Source organism: Sturnus vulgaris, chromosome 3 (assembly GCF_052056855.1).
Source record: "Sturnus vulgaris isolate bStuVul1 chromosome 3, bStuVul1.hap1, whole genome shotgun sequence".
Taxonomy (NCBI): Eukaryota; Metazoa; Chordata; class Aves; order Passeriformes; family Sturnidae; genus Sturnus; species Sturnus vulgaris.
Window position 1 is genome coordinate 111,524,808 of NC_142245.1, and position 24,165 is coordinate 111,548,972.

Below are 24,165 nucleotides of genomic sequence, written 5' to 3' on the forward strand. Positions count from 1 at the left end.
AGCATTAGGTGGAAGAGTCTCTGGAAGGATCTTGCTCTGTATACAGATTTGCCCATGCCAAATGGGCAAATGTAGATGTGCACAAGCTAAATACAACTGTCTTAGGGAGCACAAAGGGCCTGACAAACACAGATTTGAGCAGCCTGCAAAAAGACTTTTTAATTTATTTTTTTTAAGGAAAAAAAAAGTTGTTTGTAAATATTTAATTAACGAATATTTTGCAACTCGACTGGTGAAACTGGCAAGGCTGCAAAACCCGGGGCAGGAGTGATGGTGAGGCAAGGCTTCTTTGGCATTTCCTCTCCAGACACACAAGCAGAAATCAGCATTCACCTGCTGACATCTAGTGACAGGAGCAAGCATCGTGGTCCTGCCTCTAAGATTGTTTTCCTCAGGCTCCCTCTGCCACCAACACTCAGCGAGTTCTGACCAAAATTTGGATCAATATAATTAAATTTGAGTGTGCTATTCTCCCTGCAATAACCAGGGTGCCCCGTTTTGTGCTTTGTTTTCTTTCCAGAACTCCAGCACCGTGTTTTTTTCTATTTAAAATAACAAGCAGTTTTGTGGACTATGCTTGAGCCTTGTTTAAAACAAAGAAAACCGAGCTCTTTATGCCCTCTTGGTGTCTCTTTTTGAGTGCTTGTGGTTGGGTTTTAAAGCCCTTTTTCTTTCTCCCTTCCATTTTTCTTAGTATTCCTCATGGCACTGGGGTTGGAACTAGAGGACCTTTAAGGATCAAAAATCTTTCTGGGATTCTATGAAAGGAACCGTTCAAAATGACAGGAGTAAATTTAGAATTTGGGAATAAGTGAGGCTGAAGAGAACACCTGGATGCCTCTTGCCCCAACCCTTGCTCAAAATAATGTTAAATTTCACACTGGGGTGATTTCTTGGCAAGTAATTGATTCAACTTCTGTTTTGCAGGATGGACCACACACCTTTGAACAAACCCCTGTAAATTTACCCTGATGGACACTCTAACTTGCCACCTCTCTTTCACATCCAGAAAGAATAAGAGGTCATGGATCCCTGGATACTGGATGTCTGGACAGCCTCAGAACAGCAAATATTCCTGCAGACCTCCAGATGTTCTCCAACTTCAGAGCCATGGAGGGGTTGGAATGTTAACCTTCCAAGTGTTGGAATCCCTGAATCACACCACTATTTATGTTGGAAAAGATCTCCAAGACTGCAGAGTCCAAGATTTGACCGATCCTCATTTTGTCACCCAGCTCAGAGCACTGAGTGCCACATCCAGTCATTCCTTGGACACCTCCAGGGATGGGGGCTCCACCAAGGAGTTAAGCACCAAGGTGAATACTCCATGTTTAGAATTTGGGGAATGGTACATGGCTCAGAGGTGAGATTTAAAAGTCTTAAATTCTGCCTTTTTTTTTTGCAGATCTGAGAAGCCTAATTCTGAGCCTTCAGTAGGAAAAGGAGGAAACATATCCTGTCCCAGGACATGCTCATTTTGAAGAGTTAGCTCCAAAATTCAGGCAGGGTTATTTCTTTGAGAGACATGGAGATCATTATGTCTCTCTCCAGTTAAGGAAGATGCTCTGGTCATGATGGATGATCCCACCCTCATCTCCAGGAAGTCAAATCTCCATCTCCAGCTTCCCATGGTCTGTCATTTGTTCACACTTCCAGTCATTCAGCCTTTTCCTTCTACACCTTTACCCCACTGAGGCCATCCCACCATGTAACCAAAACACAAAATGTGTGTGGCCACAGAATAAAAGAATTGTTAAAGTTGGAAAAGACCTTTAAGATCATTGTGTCCAACCATCATCTCACCAACACTATGTTCACCACTAAACCATGCCCTCAAGTGCCACTTCCACACATTTTTTAATTCTTTCAGGAATGATGACTCCATCACTTCCTTGGCCACCGTCTTCCAAAGCTTGAAAATGCTTTATGTGAAAAAAATTTTCTAATATCTAAACTGAAACTTCCCTAGTGAAACTTGAGACTGTTTCCTCAGAAGAAAAGTGATTTAAGGGAGCTTAATTCATTAAGATGGTCATGATGGCTAAGAGATGCTTGGGTACCAACCCTGCAGTCCATATGCATGTTTTATGTGGGATAGCTTTCCCAAGGAATAACTGCTGTGAGGAAATGTTGATGTGCAAGTGTGGCCACAGGAACACGCTGGATCTAGTCCAACATCCATTGCCACTGGCACAAAAACTCACCCTGACACCATCTGTCCTCAGACTGAGCTCAAAACACAGAAGTCATAGATTCATGGAATCATTATGGTTGGAAAAGACCTCCAAGATCATCAGGTCCAAACTTTTTCAGTGCTGTGTTAATCCCTCTCCTCTCTCCAGAGCTGTTCCTTGTTTTCCTGGGATGAGATACACTAGGACTCCCCATTTTGGGTCAAGATTTTAGGGGATATTTTTAACATAATGACAGTTTCTGAGTTTTAACTGACCTGGTAGACGTGGGGCAAGGCAGCTCAGCTCAGTCACTGTCATGTTGCCCAGGAGTTCACACCTGGTGCCACAGACTGTGACCAAAGTCTTCCCTGGGGAAAATCCAGTTCCATGCAGGTAAACTTGTCCTCCTTTCAAGCCACCTTAGGAAAGAACAGAAAATGAGATTTAAAACAGAGCCTGGCAGCCAGCTGTCAACAAAAATTTTTTTTAAAAAAAATTCATAGTTTTTGCTTTCATGACAGAAAGCCCCCATCACTGCAGTGCCTCACACAAAACCCAGTGGAGGAACTGCAGCAACCCTCCATGACTTACTCCAGTTGTGATGTGCAGCTGTCACTGTCAGGTTGGAAGTGAACATCAGGCTGGAGGAAGCCCATCCCCTGGGAATATCCAGGCCCAGCACAGGGTACTCGCCCACAGGGAGCAGAGGAGCTGTGCACTGCAGCATGGAGCCAGTGATGGTGATGTTGCTGCAAGGAAAATCTCCAATAAACACATGGATAAAGTCCATCTCTGTGACCTGGGATACTGTCAAATTTAAAAAGAGACCAGTGGAAACAAGTGAAAGGAAAGCTGGGGTAAATTCCTCACTGTAACTTATTGTTCCAAGGTAATAGGAGTGTCCATCTACTTTGAGACTCAGAGCCCCCATGCCTTTCCCTGGAGGCACCGTGCACTGGATGAGCACACAGGTGATGCTGAGAACGAGGCAGGGGCCATGGTCTATGAGCACTGAAGTCATCCTCTTCCCCTTCAGAGCCAGCCCTGCTAAGCTGAGCACGCCTCCCCCATGGGTGCTGAAATTCCGTGGGTAAAACTGGTACACCCAGGGCAGGATGGTGAGAAGGCTGGACGTCCCCCTGAAACAAGCACGGCCACTTTTGCTGCTGGATATGGAAATGTGGTGCTCCCCCGGGGCCAGGCAGGCTGTCTGGCACTTGATGATGGTCTCGTTCCAGAAGGTCACCTTGCAGGCAGTGCTGTCATCCACGTGCACCACGGGGCTGTCACCCTGCCACGCCAACCTCTGTCCCTTGATTGTCACGTAGGTGAAGGTGCCATTGGTCTTCCAGGTCACCAGATGGACCAGGGGGGTCCAGTGCTCATGAAGGTGGAGTGTGCAGTCCCCAAGGCACACACTGCTGACCCCATTGACAACCACTGTGACATTGAGAGCCCGAGGAGCCTCAGCCAGCCACTGAGATTGCAAAGGCTGGGCCCCTGGAAGGACAACACAACTGATGGAGTCACTGTCAGACTTCTGGATCTCACAGGAATAATTGCTCTCCAGGCTGACCTCTACCAAACTCCTCCTGGATTTCAAAGCAGTACCAGATATAGTGAGCAACATCCCACCACAGATGGATCCTTGTGATGGGAATATGGAGGTTATCCGTGGGGTTATTGTGAGGGTCTGCTGCCTCACTGTCACTTGAGCATAGCCCAGCTGCCTCTGGATGACCTGGATGGGAAAAGTCCCAGGTTCCAGGCTGTCCAGTGGCAAAGAGCACTGGTAAGACATTGCAGACTGGTTGTCCCGTTGAAACTCAAGCTGACATTCACTGTGTCCAAGCTTAGCCATAGATCCAGTGATGTTTATTCCCTGGATGCTCAAGAGCAGGCTGCCAGCTGTGATTTCTGTTTCAACAGCAGTAACGAGGGGAGTCAAAGCTCTTTGGTAGTGAAAGGTGCTGCTCCTATTTGCAAAGAGAGCTTGTTGAAGTGACCCACTGCTGATGGCTACATTTACTCTGACAGAGATGTCACATGGATCTTCATTAGACAAATTAACAGCTGGTGGGGTCAGGCACCAAACTGTCTCTTCTTCCAGGTGAGTAACTGTACAGGTTTGATTGTCCATTGACACAGAAACCAGGGCAGGATTTTGGCTAAAGCCCACCCCAGAGATTGTGAGCAGTGTTCCACCTAGGAGCAAAACAAAACAAGAAGGGTATTATATGCAGAAGAGGAATTCATTACTATCTCTGAACCATCTCAAATCATGTTCTTTAAGGTCCCTTCCAACACAAACCTTTTATGATAAAGCTGATAAGCATAACAGGTGGAAGGAAAGAAGAAATAAAATCCATTTTTTTACAAGACAGCTGGAGACAATAGCTGCCATATATCAGGATAATCCTACACGGACAAGAGGCTAAAGTAACAAGTAGCCAGGGACCTTTGTGGCAGAAAATGACTGTAGAAAGCCACCACAGAAATGTAGAAAACTGCTGTGAAAGAGCCCTGAGAGTAAAGAGAGACTGAACTCTTCATGGAATGGGACTGTCCATACAGGTGGGTGGGGAGATAATTTGTTCCTGATGCCCACAGGGAAGAAGAATGCGATTGTGAATATTTTCAAACTCAGACAGTGTCAGATTTCATAGAATCACCAAATGGGTTGAGTTGTAAGGGTCCTTAAAGACCATCTCCTTCCACCCCCTGCCATGGCCAGGGACACCTTCCACTATCCCAGGTTGCTCCAAACCCCATCCTGAACACTTCCAGGGATCCAGGGGCAGCCACAGCTTCTCTGGGCACCCTGTGCCAGGGCCTCCCCACCCTGACAGGGAAGAGCCCACCCAAAGGCTCTGTCCATGTTCCTTTTGTTTGTAGTACTGGTACTCCCAGTATCCTCCCTTGCTTCAACCTCTTTATCCATCAAGCCCATCCTCTTCCTTTTCCCATGACCAAGCTGAAAAAGTAAGTTGGTTTATGATGAGGTTTCTTTTTAAGTGAGCCCAAATCATTAACCCAGATGCACACACAAGTGTTAGAGACAACAAAATATTGCAGGTAAGGGGGGAGGGACTGGTGTTTTTTGCAGCAAAGAGATTTTAATTCAGCTTAAGCCATTCATAAAACCACAACCAAAGAGTTAATCAGTCCTTATTTAGTTTTCAATTTACCCTGAAATATAAAAAGAAGGGTAAAACTTTTATTATTTTTTGTAGTATGGCTTAATCTTCAAAACTGATAGGATTTGCTCTCCAAGCTCTATCCACTCTCTCATCTTTCAAGGCTTGAGCACTTCACAAACTATTGAACTAATCACGTACCACAAAGCCTCTGAATTTTTGTGTCTTTAAATGTGTTGTGAGCCTGGGAGAGCAATCTGTGGAGGACCTGAGGTTGTAGCACAAGAATTTCTCTGTCTTCTATAAAAGCATTTCTAAGGGCTCATGTAAAATTCACTACAGGGATTCAACTCTCCTCCACCACCAGCCAAATGACAAAATAAATCAACCACCCCAAATCTGCTTTTTAAGATTTAAAGTCAAACTTTTCTTTTTAATTCAGCGATGTTCTGCTCAGAAACGCACTTAAATTATTTCCAATGTCTAAAAGCTTAGAACAAGATTAATAAATATTTCCCTTTTGATTAAAATTAACATTGAAAGAGGGCTTTTTTATTTTGCCTTTTCAACATAACAAAAGCGAACATCCCTTTTGGGATCACTTGAAATTATTGTTTCCTTCAAACCACAATTGCACTCGGCATTCCACCTAACTTTCACATGGAAAACCTTGAAAGATGGGGGCAAAATGAGTGAAAGAAGCAGCACAGATGAGCCAGGTGTGGGCGTGCTTTGTTTTCCCAAAGGGAACATGCAAGGATACATGAGCAAACACCTGGGGAAATCAAATTCAAAGCACAGGGAGCCCTGAGCCAGCCAACCAGATGGAGGGATGCTCCCTAAAATCCCACATTTCTGCTGTCTGCCAGTTGATGCCTGCATAATAAAGGGTCACGGATTCAAAACCCCCTCATTTGAACGGATGTGAAATGGGATGCACTTTCCATTCCTGCAGGAAAAATGTGCCCTTGATCCCTTTAAGCTCCATAAGTGGTTGTAGATGCACCAATGCTGCTTACCCAGAACAGAGCCACAACAGGGCTCGATGCTGAAGATCTCAGAGAGGTACTGGATTAATGGCTCAACCCTGCAAAACACAACCAACACAGAAAGGAATTGGGGCAGGTAGGGGTATTCTTTTATTTTTCCTTCCTGTTGCAGTGTTTTTCTTTCTTGCAGCTCCCAGAAAGCCAAGCACCCACCTGGCACATCCCCTTTGTTTGATGTCACAGTGACAAGACCACCCAATGCCCCAAATTATTCCATGTGGTTTAGAATCACAGAATGGATTGGGTCGGAAGTGATCTTAAAAATCATTTCATTCCAACCCCCCTCCATCTCTGGACAGGGACACATTTGGGCTACATCTCTCACAAACACTCTCTTATCAATTGGCAACTTGTGGGCTAAATCTAGTTCAACTGAACTGCCTGTCAAAGGAAACAAGAATAAGGAATTTTTGGCAAGCAGATCCCACTGTAGCTATGCCCAATAGAAGGACATTGAAAAGGCAGCACAGCTGCCCTCTCTCCTCACACCCTCCCACCAGAGATTGGAGTAAACTGAACAAGAGGAAACCCAGACATGAGCTCCTGAAGCCCACCCAGATAAAGTTATAGCTCTATTTCTGTCCCATCTACATCTATTTCTCTTCATCATCCTGCTTTCAAAAACATCCCCTTCCCTAAAAAGACATGCTAGAGAAGGGATCTTCCCAATCCTGCAATCCAGCCCACCAGAGATCAGAGTCCTCTCCTGGGATGACCCATCTCCTTCCAATCTATCCCTGGAGGTGAAGTGATAGTGCTGCCAACACACTCCAGTACCAGGTGGGATGAATCCCTGTGTGCCATCCCACCAACCACAATTTTTCTCCTTCTGAGGTTCTTTAACATTACAAGCAGCTTAAGTTGGTTTGTGAGCAATAAAAACACCTCATTTCTCCCCAGCACCATCATTTCAGGGTCACTCCTGGCAGCTGCCATGGCTAAGGAACAAAACTGTGTTGCTTGTGAATACGTTCCTGTATCCCAATTTCAGGTCAGCTTTCCCCCACATTTTAATTCATTTATATTACATTTGTCTAGGCATGAACTTGAAGTGTCACCTTAGGAGATGGAAATAGCATCATTTAAAAATTCTCCAAACAAAGCATTTTTGTACTGTTCAAACTAGCTTTTGTTTTTCTGATGAAAAATGTTTCTTTTCTTCTGCTGTTTTCCTACAGCAGGATTTATCTGCATTTGACCTGAATCTGCAAATACCTTTGATTGCCTGAATATGCATTTTTCATCAAATCAACTGTTTTTTCCTAAAATGTTTCTCTCCTGCCTCCTACTGATCCAAGGGAAGTTAATTGACTAGCATTAGCAGTTTTCTGACTTGGGCTCCACGGATAAATAAATGCCTTGATAATTATTCATAATTTCATGCCACACTGCAGAATTCACCGTTAAGTATGGAATTTGTGAAAAAACTCAAACCTTCCTTTTCAGATTAACCCTAAAACACCAAATAGGATGGAGAATGAAGCTTCTAAGGAAAATACACACCTGTTTGAAGCCACAGCAATGCCATTGATGAGGACAGAAATATTGTACCACCCTGCAGGCAGGGCTGGAAGTGTCACATTAACCCCACGCTCTGTCTGTGCCTGGATCTGTGGCCACGAGTCCCCAATTTGGACCTTGACATCTGAGCCCTGGTAGCTGGCAAACTGGGATATTCCAATGTGAAGCTCCTCACCTCCTGCAGAGAAAGGAAGGGAATTTTTCAGTGTTTCAGGCAATGGTTATTTCAGAACACATGACCATTGCCTGAGGAAGAGCAGAGTCCCATCATGCCAGAACAGGTCCAGCCATGCCCATCAGCCCAAACCCAAAATGTTGAAGACTGCAGTGGTTCTGTATCCTGCTCAATCTCTCCTGCATAAGGTCACCAGCTATCAGGGTTGTCTTGAGACACCAGCACAGTGAACTTGGTTATGACCACCAGTAGCCACTCTCAGCAACACTCAGGATAGGATTCACATCCCCATTACCATAAATGTCTGTCCTATAAATATCTGAACCTGATAAAAAAATCTAGGTTTTTTTTAAAAGCTCTGGAGCTGAGGGGTTCTGGGTTTTTTTTTTTTTTTTTTAATCCCTGATAAACAATTTAGAGCCTGTTTTTCAGAACTGTGAAGCCATGCAATAGTAATAGGAGCCTTCCACAGTAAAGCCAAAATTTCCTTGAGTACCTGAAGCCATATGTGCTTGTCATGGTTTAACATCAGATGGCATCTCAGCCCCACACAGCTGCTCACTCCCTCCCATGCAGTGGGATGGGAGAGAGAATTGGAAACATAAAGGGAGAAAACTTGTGGCTGGGGATAAAAACAGTTTAATGAGTAAAGCAAAATTTATATGTGCAAAGCAAAACAAGAACTTCATTCTCCTCTTCCCATGGGCAGGTGAGTGCTCAGCCATCCCAGCAGGGCTCCAGCACATGGAATGGTGACTGGGGAAGAAAAAACATCACCCTGTCTCCCTCTTCCTCCCTTAGCTTTATAAACTGAACATCAGCAGCATGGTCTGGATAATCCCAGGGGTCTGTTGGGATCAGCTGTGTCCCCTCCCAAATCCTTGTCCACCCCCAGCCCATTCACTGGTGAGGTGAGGAACAGAAAAGTCCCTGGCTCTGTGTAAGCCCTTCTCAGCAAAAACAAAACATCCCTGTTTTATCCACACCATTTTCATCATGAACCCAAAATACAGCCCCACACGACTCAATATGAAGAAAATTAGCTCAGTTCCAGGGAAAACCAGCTCTGCTCCAAAGCACCTTATTTTCAGTAATATGACTCTCTCTCCTATTTAAGCTGCTGTGTGTCAAACTGTGTTCAGATGGCAGAGCATACTTTCCTTTATTTGTGCACAGTGCAGTAAAAGGAAAGGACAAAGCCAAGGGACAGGGATTTTCATAAACTAAATTTCTTCTAAAATAGCTTAAAAAACATTAGGTGGTATCCATCAGTCCAAATAAAAGCATTTTCACTGATAGCTCTATCTGTGATCAGTGAAAAGAGACTTTATGCCATGATTCTTCCTATTGTAAGACACAAAAGAGCTGTGGCAAATCCCACCACAGAACCATCTATTTATCGTCAATGACCATGCAAAACATCCAAACACTGAGCACAGGGATGTGTTCAGGAGGTGAACCTCATCCTCCTGTCTCCCCTGAAAGGATGAAGGAGGGAGGAAGAGGCTCCTAAGAAGCAGGTGAGCCTCTGCAAAGCTTCCCTCAACTACCTGCTCCTCTAAGCAGGTCTTGGAGCTTTTCAATTCTGCATTCACAAAGACTCAAATAAAGTTTGAAAGCCTGAGAAGTTGAATATGTTAATAACATGAACTCTTTGGACTCTTGGTCAATTGTCAGCTTAATCCCAGATGCCTGGAAGGCATCGGTGTAATTTATTTATTCTTTTTATTATATAGAAGGAAAATTATATTAAAAGACGAAGCTGTGGAGGTTCTGAATAGGAGATTGAACTCAGCCCCACCACAGAGACACTGTAACATTAAGGAATTCCTTGCACCTGAGCTGCCCGCGGCTACAAAAACCTCCCCTGGTGCTGTGGTATCTGAATAATATTCAGATGATAAAGGACGTTTTCTCTTATTTATGCATTCTGGAGTAATAGAAAATGGCAAGGGCATTTGGGGAAAAATGAATAGAAATGCTGGGAGTGTACAAGGAATTTTGGCACTGGCAGGCACCTAACCCTGTACATCCCCAGCAAGCCCAACCAAACCTGGGAGCTGTGGGTAGCTTTAAGGTGTTCACTGGAGAGGTTGTAAAAATAGAGAAAAAAGTCACATTTTTATATTCTTGGAGGAATGGGAGTGGGATAGATAAGAGAACAGGAATATTTCTGTCTTCCCCCCATTTTCCTTCTTCACTGTCTCAGATACCAAGTAACTGGTTTTGGCCATGCAGAAATGTGCTAAACTTTCTTAAAGACTTGTTTATAAATGGACATTATTCACCATTTATACTTTCTATTCCCTACACACAGCCAAAATCCTGGGAGGAAAAATGAAGGAAATGTGGAAAAAAAGAACCAAACAACCCACCCCAAGTAGAAACTTTCAAAAGATAGGAATGCCAAACACTCCATGAGATCTAATTAGGACTTCAGCCCCATGGATTCTGTGAGGTCTATGCTCATATTCTAAAGTAACACATCACAAGGTCAAAAAGGCAGGAACAGCTTGGCTTGGAAATGGGAACTAGGTGAAAGAAATGTTGCCTATCCCCTGCTTTCAGTTACCCAAAATTCACGTGATGTTCTTTATGGTCATTCCCTGGGGATCTGGGGAAGGATCTCTCCAGAGCTCGTTTCTCCTGTCATGTTACTAAAAAATACAGAATCATGGAATATCCTGAATTGGAAGGGGCCCACAAGGATGATCAAAGTTCAACTCCTGATCCTGCACAGTCTTGAGAATACCATCCTGTACCTGGGAGCTGTACAAACATTAGTTGAGTTCTGGCAGCCTTGGGCTGTGACCATTCCCTGGGGAGCTTGTTCAGTGCCCAAATACCTTCTGGCTGAAAAACCATTTCCTCATACCCAGCCTAAACCTTTCCTGACACAGTTTCATGATATTCCACTGGTTCCATGAATGCATGGGATCATTTCAGAGCAGAGTTAGAGAAACCTGACACAAAAGCAGGGCTATACTGAACATGACATCCTGTGGACATCATCCATACCAGCCTAGGGCAAGCAATTCATTACCTCAGGTATGCTAGTGGAAAACCAATAAAAAAACAACCAGGACTGACCAGGAAATATGGGAACTAAAATTTAAAAGAAAACAAACAAAAAGTGTCAGGTGAAACTTTATAGATATAAATTCCCTCTGCCCCACCACCATCAGCACTAACAACCCTTCTCCAGAAGATGCCCAATATACATCTGCATTTTCACCTGCTATGCCACTTCTGTTCCTGCTCAGGGATACAAGTGCAGGGTTTAAGGAAGGATCATATTGGAACAAGTTGGTTACTCTTGTTGACTGGTACCCAGAAATCAATGTCACATCAACAGCAGCATCCTCTGTTCCCTAGGAGGAGACAGAAGGAAAATGTCAGAGATAAGAATGAACTAATTTTAAAAAAATATATATTTCCTATATTCCTGCATCTCCCATATGTAAGTCAGGCACATGGCACTGATGAAACTTTCACATACACCAGACTCAAATGTTTCACATTTCACAGCTATGTTGACTTTAAAGAGCATCTATGGGGATTTAGAAACCTTAAAACAATCCAAAACTATGCAGATTTAGATTTGCTATATCCATACAAGTACATTAAACTAGTAAATAAAATCCCAGACTAACTATGCAGTTTTTAATTTTTTAATTCTTACTAAATTAAGGAGCTGGCTTTTTTCACTGGTTTTCATAAATCTCCTATTAATCTATTTTTAATTAAGCTGGTCTAATCTGTAGAGTCCATAATAAACTGGCCCACAGCCAAGACTTGGCTGAGGGGCCACTCTTTGCCCTTCCCCTAGTGTAGCTCAGGCCAGGAAAACATAGGAAGGCACATTGGCTTCTGACTGCTCCCCAAAGTGTGGTTCTTACCTGAGAAGGAACTTTACATTGAATTCTTGTTGAATTTCTGTCCTCCTCCAAAATTGGGCAAGGCTGGGATCCAAACAGCACATCATTTACCCCTTCCAGATTGGTCCCCATGAGAGTCACTCTAAGTCCTCCTAAAACAAACAATTATTCCATGATATTCAGTATGTAGGATATTTTAATATGCAAAGAATTGTTATAGATGACTACAAAAGGCGGTAGAGTCTTTTAGCTGAGCTGATGATGATTTGTTCCATCTTGCTTTGCCTGGCTCCCTCTCTTGCACCAGACATCCTTCTTGCCTTATTTGAATTATTTGAATCTGAATTATTTGAATTCTCCTCCACGACACAAGATGACTGGGTTTGTTTCTCGGTTTATTTTTTAATGACATACTTATTTAAACCAGCAAGCCCTGGCCTGTGATCTCCCCCTCAGACAGATCCCCGGCCTGAGAATGAAATAAGGAAGGGAGGAAGAAGCACTAAGAATGGAAAATGAGCTTAACGCAGCAGGTGCTCTCAGAGTTCAAACAGCTGCCAAGCTCCCTGCTGTCAGAAAAGCCTGTAGCATGTGTCTAGGAAATTTGGGGTAGAAAGGGGACTTGGCAGGGCTCGAGACCTGGAGTTGTGAGGGAAGTCACGGAGGGATTGGTTCCGTGGAGAGAGCTCAGCTCTCCTTCGTGCCAGGCTGAGCCTCTGCAGCCCCACCTGGGATCATGCCCAACACAAGTCAGACTCGGGCTTGGTCTTTCTTCAGCATCCGAGGTGCCCCTTTGCTTTTCCAAGTGATTAGAAGGCTCAGGGATATTTCAAAGAGAAACAGGAAAGAGAGCAGGAGTGGGCATTAATGGCAATTCTAAGCTGGAGTTTGTGCTTTGATGCGATTCGGAGAAAAAGTAAAAAAAAAAAAGCAAACGTTGCTTGAAACTTAGAGCTTTTTCTTTAGTTCTCTGCTCTACAGTTATAGGATTATGGCTGAACAGACTGCTCAGACAGGCACTAATTAATGCAGTGTTTATTTGTATTTATTAGCATGCCTGTATTGTAAACCCACTCAGTTTTTATCCCTCTTTTCACGTGTGATGTAAGCAATCCTCTGCATAAAGTAATTACATATTAATTATAAATTCCCTTGTATCCTTTCCTAAAATTACCTATTCCTGCTAATTCTTTAAACCACCAGAGAATTATAGAAATTTAGTTTTGATTTCCTGTGCTGGCAGCAAATCCAGGCCAACAAGAGCAATCAGATACATTAACAGCAAGCTCCTGCTATTCACAGGGACATGGGAGTATCTTTAGAAAGGCATTCCATGCTTCTGGAGTTAGGTCATGGGGATCTCCCAGCATGGCACCACTGAGACCAGGGATATTTTGACAAGAGGATGCTGAAGCAGCAAAGCACAAGGTGATTTATTGCCTTCCCATCCTGTAACATTAAATTTGCAGAGTTAAAAAGAGCAAGAAGTGAAAACTGAAGCCACTTGCTAATGAAAGAGTTGTTGGATAAGGAGCTTCAGATTTAGAAATCAGAATCCACGAGTGTTGTGTAAAGACTGATGCTATTAAGTTTTGATATCTGCATTATATCTATATGCAGTGAAATATTGCCTGTGTGCACTTTGCAATGAGATTGAAGAGAGGTATTTGAAATGGGAGAAATTAAAAACACAGATGGAAGCTATAATTCTTTCCAATTATAAGCGTTTCAGGCACATGTAATGTAAGATAGCATTATACTTCTTTCTTTTTAATGAGTGACAGATCACTGTAATTGGGAGGAGTGGATTTGCCAGTAAAGGAAAGGAGAAGCAAGGCCCAAGCACTAAAATTTGCCATTCTTAGATTGTTTTTAGAGTTGTTTGGAGATGTTTGGCTCTTCTATGAATTAAAAGTGATTCTTAAACTTAGTGTTCCATGACTCTCTCACAGGGAAAAAAAATGTTAGTAAAAGTGTTAGAATAGTTTTCTTCACATGGGAAAAAAAATCAACAGCAGAAAAAATTACAAACAATCCCCCTCCCCCCCAAAAAAAAATCAGAGAATTCAAACAAAAAAAACCCAAAGCCAAAAGCACAGAAGGTGGCCATTGCTTTTAGCTTAGGAACCCCGTGTTATTCCAAGTCCATCCCATGCTCATCCATGGAGAGATTTACAGGCCATCATTCCTTTTCTCTGGGTGCTCCAAAGTGGCCAAGCAGGGCACAGCCAGAGCTCCAGATGTCTGAGCTGCACCGAGGCCAGTACTGCTCTCAGTGGGGATTGTCACCATGATCTCAAAAATAAAATTAGGAGATTTACAGGAAAATGACTGGGTCACTTTACTGTCAGAGTAGACCAGGTTCATGCTGTTTCTGCTGCATTCCTTTCCTGCATTCCTGCATTCTGCTGCTTGAAAACAAAGGATAATCTGAGACTGTCCTTCACTGCACAGCCCAGGTGTATCAGCAGTGTTTGCCACATTTCTCACTGAGTTGAGGAGACTCTTTCCTCCCCCCCCAAAAAAAAATTCTTTCCAGCTCTTCTATTTCAAGGAGAGGAGGTATAATGGGAATGGAAGGAGATTCAATTTAGCTTCTCTGAGTTTCTTACCTTTGTAAGCTAAATACAGGTGAGTTTTCCATTTTACTCCTCAGAACATGAATTTGCTTCAATGGGGCTGGGATTAACCCGAGGTCAGCCATTTCACAGTTATAGAATCATAGGATCATTTAGTTTGAATATACCCTCTAAGATCAATAATCCCAGCCAGTTACCCAGCACTGCCATGCCCACCACTACTCCAAGTCCTCAAGTGCCAGATTTACACATCTTTCAAATTCCTCTAGAGATGGTGACTCCACCCGTGCCCTGAGCAACCTGCTCCAGTGATTGGCAACCATTCCAGGGAAGAAATTTTCCCTAATATCCACTCCAACCAGGCCAGATTAATTCAAATACTACAAAGCTACCCAGATATGGGAGGATGAGTATGAAATGCTAATGATTTGATGAAATGAATATATGTGCATTTGAAAATGTAATTCCCAAACAAAACTGCTTGGGAAACTGGTTGCCTGCAGAAAGAGCCAAAGAGATTCAGTCAGTCTTTAGGTCACTTTTGAATGTCCTTTGGGGCACATGTGGTGTGCCCAGCCATAAAATTTCTTCTTCATCAGGTGAAAACCTTGGTAGTGAAAGTACAGAAGAACCAAAAGATGCTGTGACAAGGAAGAAGCAGGAAGCAGCTCCCTTGGAAGGTTCACACCTACCAATCTCTGAAGCTGAAGGAGGTTCAACAGCTGCCAGGGTTGGCTGGACTGTGAGGAAGATCCCTGGTCCTGTGGTGCCATTGAGGGCGAAGCCATGGGGTGTCACCAGCAGTGTCACCAGGTGGACCCCGGCCAGCAGCCTGGGCACCTGGCAAACCACCTGGGAGTGACTCACACCTGTGACATGGCAGCTCCTGCTGCTCACCTCCACCTGCAGGGCTGGCTGCTCCTCACCAAAGCCAGCTCCTCTGAGAACCACTGTGGCCTGGGACCCTTCACCTGCAGGAATATAATGGCCGAGGTGACTCGTGGATTTTGGCGAGGCAATGCCCAGGATTTAATTTCAGCCAATAGTTAAAAGTTTTTATCAGCTTCAAAAAGACATGCTAAAAACTACACCACTGGTGCATCTCATTGTTCCACATAACAGCAATTCCTGTCTGTCCCTGCCCAGCTGTTACATTTTTCCTTAAATTTTTATTTAAAATAACTTGAGCCAAGAGCTGCTTTTTGCTTTAGGCATTGAACCTGCCATTGTTTCTCTCCCATTTATGCCTCTACCACAGACTCACAGAGTAATAAAGGCTGGAAAAGACCTCTGAGATCACCTCTGTGTTCACCACTAAACCATGTCTCCAAATGCCACATCCACAAGCCTTCTGAACCTTTCCAGGGACAGTGACTCCACCACTGCCCTGAGCAGCCTGTTCCAGAGCCTGACAACCCATTCAACGAGGAAATTCTTCCTAATATCTATTCTAAACCTCTCCTGCTGCACGTTAAAGCCATTTCCTCTCATCCTATTTCATCACCCCTGGAAGAAGAGACAAGTCCCACCTGGCTGCACCCTCCTACCAGGGAGCTGTGGAGAGTGAGAAGGTCACCCTGACCCAGCATGAGCCTCCCCATTTGCTCCTCTTCAGACCCTTCCCAGCCCCACTGCCCTTCTCAGGACAAACTTGGACACTCAGCATGTCTGGAACTGGAGCTGATCAGAAGTGACCCATAAAAGTGCAGTTTCCCTAAAATCAAAAATGTACAGAAGGCTACACATATACATGAAATCACCAGCACCTGGCAGGTCTTCCTCACAGAATTTTTGCCACTGTGTTCAGACAGCAGGCCCCATTACCTGATAAATATTCCACATCTCTGACTATGGGTGTCAATTCCTGGCTGAACTGGAAAGAACACGAGCCAGAACAGTTTGCAAGGACATCATTCACCATCACCACCACCTGGGGACAAACCAGAGGGTTATTTTAAAGCTGGAAAGGGAACAGAGGTGTTTTCTAGAGCCACAAATGACTGCTAGATGCTGGTACCAGCCCTGAGCTACTGAGAGCACTCAGTGCCAGAACAGGGCACTGAGAGCTCTTCACCCTGCTGCAGTCTCCCTGCAAATTTCATTGCAAATTTAAATAGCAAATTGCTAGGGCTCATCCAAGGCACAGCAGAGCACAGTTTTGGATGCTATATCTCCAGCCTATCGCCCACCCTCCTGGAACCCACACCTCCTCAAATTCCTGTTCTTCCAGTCACCCATTGAAGACTGTTCTTGCCTTCCCTCAGTTCTTCCCACTTTGCCTTAGGAATAAATTTATTATGTTTAAAGTGCCCTGGAAAACTAATTAAAATGGAACCCACATTGTGTCTTCTCAACATGCAGCCTTCAATTTCATTTTTTGCCCCTTGTTGTTCATGCTGAAGAAAAAAAACTGGGCTGTGACCTTGATTATCTAAAAGAGATATCAAGAAATATCCCTCTTGAAATCTTGATACTTTTGAAGGGTCAACTGGCAAAGGGTAAGGCATAAAAGAGCCCCTCTTTATCTCTCTCCAGGTGTTAAAGGTGTGCCAGGAGAGTACACCAATGCAGCAAAAAGCAAAGGATCTGTCCCACAGAAATGCAAGGAGCACAGAGTTGCAAAGTAGTCTGCTTGGACAGAGACACAATAATTAGAGGGACACTTTTACACTGCCAGAATAAAACTTCAAGAATGACCAGAAAATCTGTTTGCTGGTGCTGGTCTTGTTTCACTTGGGTCATTTGAGGGTTTGTGCAACACAGATGGAAAAGATGTGAAAGGTGGCTGAGTCACTGGAAGAAGAGCAATTCTCATGGCTAGGAACCACGCTCATGAAAAAGGCAGGATGGCTTGGCCCCAGATGTTGCACAGCTGGGCTTGAAGCACATCCAGCATCACCCTGTTATGGCCACAGTGCCTGTGAGCCTGCTGGAAATAAAGTCAGCAATTGCCACCATCCTGCAACATCTGAGAGCAGAGCTGGAAACACATTTGTCCATCCAGCAGACTGCAACGATTCCTCCTTCAGCCTGCAGCTCTCCTGTCTCTCTCTTCCCTCCTGGGAAATTGAGATCCAGAGAAGCTCAGGACTTGCCTAACTCAAAGATGAATATCCCAGCCACCAACTCATTTATTTTGCCCATCAGTGTAACAGAGTCCTGCAGGTGAATTGTGTAATTCCCAGTTTAGTGTCCAGCACCACAGGACTCCCCAAGGGTGGGAGTTCAGAGATATTTATCCCTTGGTCACTGGATCAAAAAAAAAAAAAATCACCTTCCATCATCCATGAGCACCATTCTCCCTATCTGCAACAGCTCTTGAAGGGAAGTCCTGCTCACCCAGAATATGAGAAATTTATGGCACAGAACATCGGATTCCTGAAAGGATTTTTTGGCAGAACAAGGTACCCAAATACCTGTGAGGATCCTGGAGCTACACAACCCTGCTGAATCAGTGAAAAGTGTGAGAGCAGATCAACTCACCTGTGTTTGGTTATGGGGGGTGGCAAGCATGTCCCCAAATATTGGTCCAATAAGCACACCCCCGTCATAAACCACACGAGTAGAAACACTTGGCTTCAGGCCAGTGAGGTTTTCAGCAGAGACCTGGCAAAGATCAAGCAATTTAAGTTTCTCATCCTTTTCTCTCCTGTGGTTTTAAATTAAAACAGAATCTTTACAGGCAAATAACTCCTGGAAACTTCTCGCACTTCTTCCATGAATCATATCCCCACCTCTAAATCTTCATTACTCAAGGTTTCACAATACCTCTGTTCCCACCTTCACCATGCAGGCAAAGAAATTCAGGAGTCGGGTTTGTAAATAAACTTCTAATACCCAATAATATAATTTGGATTTAGGCATGGAAAGATCTTCTCAAAGACATGACTTAATGTGAAACAAGGGCCTGTGCAAGAGCTGAAGATGCAGCTCAAACATTTTTCACCCTCCAAGCCAACATCTTGAGCACTGGAATTTGTTGAAAATAACGTCACACTTTTAGGAGATGAATATCCAAAGAAATAATGTTTCCTTTTGAGGTAGGAAGCATCTCAGTCTGAGTCCTTACTCAAAAAGAGCCTTCTGCTTGAAGCAAAACTAACATGACAAGTCTTGGGATGGGAGGCTGCAAAGTGAACCTTCACCTGAGACTTATGAGAACCAGATATGAAACCAGACAAAACAGTTCTCAGAAAAAATATTTTCTTGGCAAATAAATGATGCCACAAATCTGTAATGTTACTATACTGAAACATTAAAGTAGATATAAATAATTAAGATTTCATTTCAATATACCAGCCCCTTTGCTGTGCAGAAATCACACTCAAGTCTCCTGATTTTGAATCACAGACTTGATATAATTTCTTCTCCTACAACTGCTTGGTTTTTGGGTTTTTTTATCATTTAATCTGGAATTTGCTTAAAGTTCTGTTCCAAATAGGAAGATTGCCTAAATTTCCACAGTGTCTTCATAAAAACATTGTGAGAATGAATCAGCCAAGACCAAAGACATCAAATGGGGAACAAAGTTAGTAAAAGAAATTACTGTACACTGATAACATTGGGCAAGTCCCCAGCTGTTTTTTTCCAAGTCAGTGTCCAGACACTTTCATAGCACGAGCTGGAGTCTCTGGTCACAATGAAGTCGCTGGTGTTGAAGAAGGGAGCTGTGAAATTATCCACATTGTCCTGCAAAAGCCTGCGGAGCTGGTGGGCTGAGATGTGCACTGAAACATCTGCAAAAGACATTAGGGAGCAGTGGATATCTCCATTTCCAGAAGAGCACATCTGCCTGCTCCTTGGAAAGGAAGGGGTTTCATTGTTACTGCAAGGCTGTCATGGTTCAAACCCCTGCCAAAAGAGTGAAATTTATTGTACCTTAAACACCAAAAAATCACAGAATAGAATAGAATATAGAATAGAATATAGAATGGAATGGAATGGAATGGAATGGAATGGAATGGAATAGAATATAGAATAATAGGAGGATTTGGGCTGGAAAGGACATTTAAAGGTCATCTAATCCCAGCAATGAACCCTAGACCAGGTTGCTCAAAGCCCCAATCCAGCCTGACCTCAAGTGTTTCCAGGGATGGGGCATCCACCACCTCTCTGGGCACCCTCTGCCAGTTTCCCCAACCTCATCATAAAAAATTTCATCCTTATGTCTAATCTGAAGATCATCCACACTATTTAATAACAACCAACCTGGCCTTCAGAACACCCAGGGATGGGGCAGCCAAAACTTCTCTGGCCATTAATTCTTCCCTTGGCTTCCTGCTCAGGAAATCCAGACCCTGACCTGCATCTTCCCTTACCTGGTATCACTGTGTTGGCCAAGTGGATGTGGAAGGTTCCTCCAAGAGGTGGGGATGACTTCTGCAGGCTCTGGATGGTGAGGCTGACTCTCACATCCTCCGTGGAAACATACAGGTGTCCATATTCCTGAGAGCCCTCCCCGAGCACTGCACCTCTGTGGGACAGACAGGGGGTCACAGGAAGGCATCAGCACTGGAGACCCACACTCCTGACACCCCCAGGTGAGCCAACAGCTGAGGGAAGCATTTAAAGATGCCCAGACCTAAAAAAACTCTGGATATTCCCAACTTCTAACTTCTCATCACTCTCTACAACACTCTGAAAGGTGGCTGTACTCAGGTGGGGTTGGTTTCTTTCTCCAGGCAGCACTGACAGAACCAGAGGACAGAGTCTTAAGCTGTGCCAATGGAAATATAGGGTGGATGTTAGGAAAAGGTTTTTTAAGGAAAGGGTGATGAAGCACTGGAATTGTCTGCCCAGGGGGGTGGTGGAGTCACCATCCCTGGATGTGTTCAAAAAAAGCCTGGATGTGGCACTCAGTGCCATGGTTTAGTTGAGGTGTTGGGCTGGGTTGGACTTGATGGTCTTGAAGGTCTCTTCCAACCCAGTGATTCTGTGAATTATGCAGGCAGTGCACACACCAGAGAAGTATGGAAAATGGCCTTTTTTAATTTATGGTAGAAGGAATAATTTATACACCATCAAGCACCAGGGAGTGCTACCACAATACTGGTATTTCTAAAGAACCAGCCCAGTGCAGCCTGGACAGCACCTGCAACAGCAAAGCAAAAATATTTCACTGTGATCTCCTTGAGCCCACAAAAATCTGAAATCCCCCGAATTACAGTGAGATTTCATCTTGTACAATCATTTCGATTGGAAAAGACCCCCAGTGTTAACCCAGCATTACCAGGTCCATCATTAAACCATGCCCTAGACACCACATCACTATTGGAGTAATTCAAGTTCACCCAAAGTCCAACTTCTAAAAGTTAAAATGCTTTTCTCCTTCGCCACTAAAATTCTCGTGTTTCAAAGGAAAAGGAGCCTCTCTGCGGTACAACGATGCCACCGTGTGTTAAATGCCCGGATAACAAGTGGCTTCTGCAGAGCAAATTTCCACTAAACAAAACCAAAAGGAGCCCTTTGTACAGCTGGTAACGAGATTTTAGCCAATATTCCTGTTCTGACAGGAGTAGGAGTTGTATTGGTTAAATCACATCCCGTGTTCAGCGAAAAAAAACCCACAGGTTTGGGTTTTTTTAAGATGTCCAAAGAGAGTGCTCAGCCCACCCATGTTTAAAGCTTGTGCTGATTCCTGCTTTTCTCTGTGAGATGGAAAAGCCCACCTGTGCTAAGCACCATTTTTTATCCTGGTGAGAGGTACTGTGATCAAATCACCTCTTAATCCTTGTTTTTATTAGCTAAACAGGTGGAACTTCTTAAATCTTCCTCTCCTAGGCATTTTCCTCAGCTCCATAATGATGTTGATGGCATTTTTTCCCATTTTTTTTTCCAAATTTATTGGAAAAATACAGCCATCAGTATTATTTGCAGCATTCCAATGTCAGTCTTCAGGCTCCACACTGGAGTAAAAAATGTCCCTCTTCCTATTATTTACACCTCTGGTTATGCATCTCAACCACCACAAACATCCCCCTGTATTCTCACTCCTGCCCTTATCCTTGGTGCTTTATGTTAAGATACAACACTTGACTCAGCTGGATAAAACCCAACTTTTACACGACTTATTTTCTGCCACTACAAACCTCTCATGCTGCAGTCTCTGATCTAGTTATAGCCCATGGCTCCAATTCCTCATTGTTGGGAGGAACAGAAACCTCACCTCAGCAAACAAGGACACCCGAGGCAGACTTCCAATAACGTGGGAATTGGTGTCATTAACAGTGTTCTGGAGACACCTCTGGATGATCTTCACCCACTGCTCCAGATGGGCTTGGGTTTCCTTCCAATCCCACATCACACCTTGGTGACTCACGGATATCTGACACCCCAAATTATCTCAAACTCCTCAAGCACCTCTTGTTTCCAGCAGGGGAACCCAGCTGACAGCCAGCTCCAGATGCCCTGGGGGAGCTGTAGGAGGTGTTACACGGTATTGAGATGAGCTGCTCACTGTCCATACCTTGGAGAGAGGAGGGGCAGACTGGCACCACAGCCAGAAACCCTCCAGGACACGTTGTAGGTGGGAGCAGAGCCCACCACAGACACTGCTTCAATCATCCTCCCCCCTGGCCTGGGGGGCTTGGGGTCTCTCTGAGAAACTGAAAGAAAAAACCCAAACTTCCATTAGAGCAAGGGGACCATGCCCAGGGTATTGTCATTTCATACCTGGAAACACCTGCTTGGGGTTTTTTAAGTTATATTTCATAGGATCATTAAGATTGGAAAAGGCCTTTAAGTTCAGAGTCCAACTGTTCTGCAGCACTGCCCAGTCCACCCCTAACCCAAGTGTCCCCAACCTAAGCACTGTCCCCAAGTGCCACATCTACACGTTTTTGAACCTTTCTAGGAATGGTGATTTCACCACAGTCCATTCTATTTGTAGAGCCACATTTTCAAATAAACCAAGAATATTGATATTTTGGCAATTCCTTCTCGACTGCTGTCACCAAAAAAAAAAAAAAAAAGATTTTTTGTGCCTGTTGTGAAATTTCCCTTTGAAAAAGTTTCATCCAGGTTTATTGCTATAGATTTTACAGCATATCCAGAGGGAAAAAAAGCCAAAAGAGATGCCTTTACCAATCACAGCTCTGTCAGCAATGATGAGCTCATCAAGATAAAATGATCCAGGTGTTTCTTTTTGCAGCACAGGGCTCTGCAAGTCTATCTGATGCACAAATACTGGGGAATTGGCTGGGAGGTCCTGGAGAAGCACAGAGAGATTCACACACCTCTTCCAGAGGTTGGTGCAGGTAAATGTCCAGCTGGAAGACACCGAGGTTGGGGCAATAAACAAATTTGAGGTGATTGTGAAGATTTCAGGTAATATGAGGACCTGTTTTTGTTACTATTGGTATTTAGCACAAGTCACATGCTCATGTCCTTGTTGGGTTCCCCAGAGTGAGAAATGAGGATTTAGATCTCTGCTTATGTTTTCCCCTCTGAATCACTCGAGTGGGATATGGGAATGACTACACCTGAATTTTTATTTTTTTTTTTTTTCAAAATACCACAACAGCATCAGTGACCTCAATGGGGATCAATCCAGAACCCTCAAGGTCTTCAGACACCCCTGATTTTTTTAAGTCTGCCTGCTCTAAGCTTTATGTCTCCTACCAAATGTTTTCTACTCATGGAATTTTAAGTGAATAAAGAAAATCAAAGGCTACACCAATTTTCAAAGCTTTCAAAGGGTAGAGTAAAAAAAGAAAGCAATTCTCTCTCTTACTGCACAAAATCGACTGGGAAAGAAACTGGGGAATTTATGTTCTCAAAAATCTTCAAGTATACCTGTGTGCCTCTTAGGTGAGATAGTGCACATAGCAAGAAATAGGGAAATTTACTCATTAGATCCTCTAAAAAGCATGGAAACACGTTCCAGCAATGCTTCTGTAGGCATTACTGTAGTAATCTGCCTTTTGTCAGATTACTCCAACTGACAAATTGTTCCTACATAAATAAGAACTTCCCTCAGTTTTCCTACTGCACCTTCTTACTATGCAAAATGTGATCTCTGCTAGCTCTAATTGTCTGGATACCTCTCAGAGTCATTTCCATTGAAGTCCCATTGGCAGGTGAGGTTTCTCCTCACTGAAAGTAAAGACACATTGGTGTAGGACACTGAGAGATGAAGGATGTTGCTCATACGGCCTTTATGTGCAAAACACACCTGCAAAAGTGGGGGAAAGATTTTCACAAATCAAAACACAGGTAATTTATATATAATGTACACGGAAGATAAAGGAAGATATTCTATTTCAGTTCTGCTTTAACACTGGGTTGTTTGGCCTGGAGAAGAAAAGACTCTGGGGAGCTTTTAAAGCCTCTTCCAGTGCCTGAAGGGGCTCCAAGAGAGGGAATAAGAGCTGTAAAAGACAGTTTTGGCACCCAGGTGTGCCACAGCGTGGCATCAAACTGACCCCTGGGGCTTCCCTGAAGTTTTGGGTTTATTCCTGTCAAAAGTAGGAGAAGATGAGCAGAAAAGTGAGCAATAATGGACCACCAAACAATAAAGGATTTTTCCTTTTGCCAAGAAATGGTCATCCTTGTCCCTTCCACCTTTCTCCAACACCATCTCACTTTTTCCTTTCCCACACTAAGGGTTGTATCCCAAAGAACAACTAACAGCCAGGTGTGTTAAACAATATCT

General features: G+C 43.8%; 1 protein-coding gene across 1 annotated transcript in view; it reads right to left on the reverse strand.

The window, feature by feature from the left end:
* PKHD1 (PKHD1 ciliary IPT domain containing fibrocystin/polyductin) overlaps window positions 1-24,165 on the reverse strand; it is a 229,390-nt gene that overhangs the window by 186,165 nt on the left and 19,060 nt on the right. The window contains exons 19-32 of the mRNA XM_088162528.1: window positions 23,555-23,685; window positions 22,596-22,780; window positions 21,979-22,117; window positions 19,832-19,986; window positions 19,065-19,249; window positions 17,997-18,119; window positions 16,338-16,443; window positions 15,206-15,484; window positions 11,956-12,086; window positions 11,292-11,427; window positions 7,864-8,059; window positions 6,331-6,398; window positions 2,766-4,379; window positions 2,450-2,593 (exon numbers count right to left, since the gene is read on the reverse strand). Of these exons, the coding sequence (XP_088018654.1) occupies window positions 2,450-2,593; window positions 2,766-4,379; window positions 6,331-6,398; window positions 7,864-8,059; window positions 11,292-11,427; window positions 11,956-12,086; window positions 15,206-15,484; window positions 16,338-16,443; window positions 17,997-18,119; window positions 19,065-19,249; window positions 19,832-19,986; window positions 21,979-22,117; window positions 22,596-22,780; window positions 23,555-23,685 (3,592 nt within the window). The remainder of the gene's footprint in view (window positions 1-2,449; window positions 2,594-2,765; window positions 4,380-6,330; window positions 6,399-7,863; window positions 8,060-11,291; window positions 11,428-11,955; window positions 12,087-15,205; window positions 15,485-16,337; window positions 16,444-17,996; window positions 18,120-19,064; window positions 19,250-19,831; window positions 19,987-21,978; window positions 22,118-22,595; window positions 22,781-23,554; window positions 23,686-24,165) is intronic.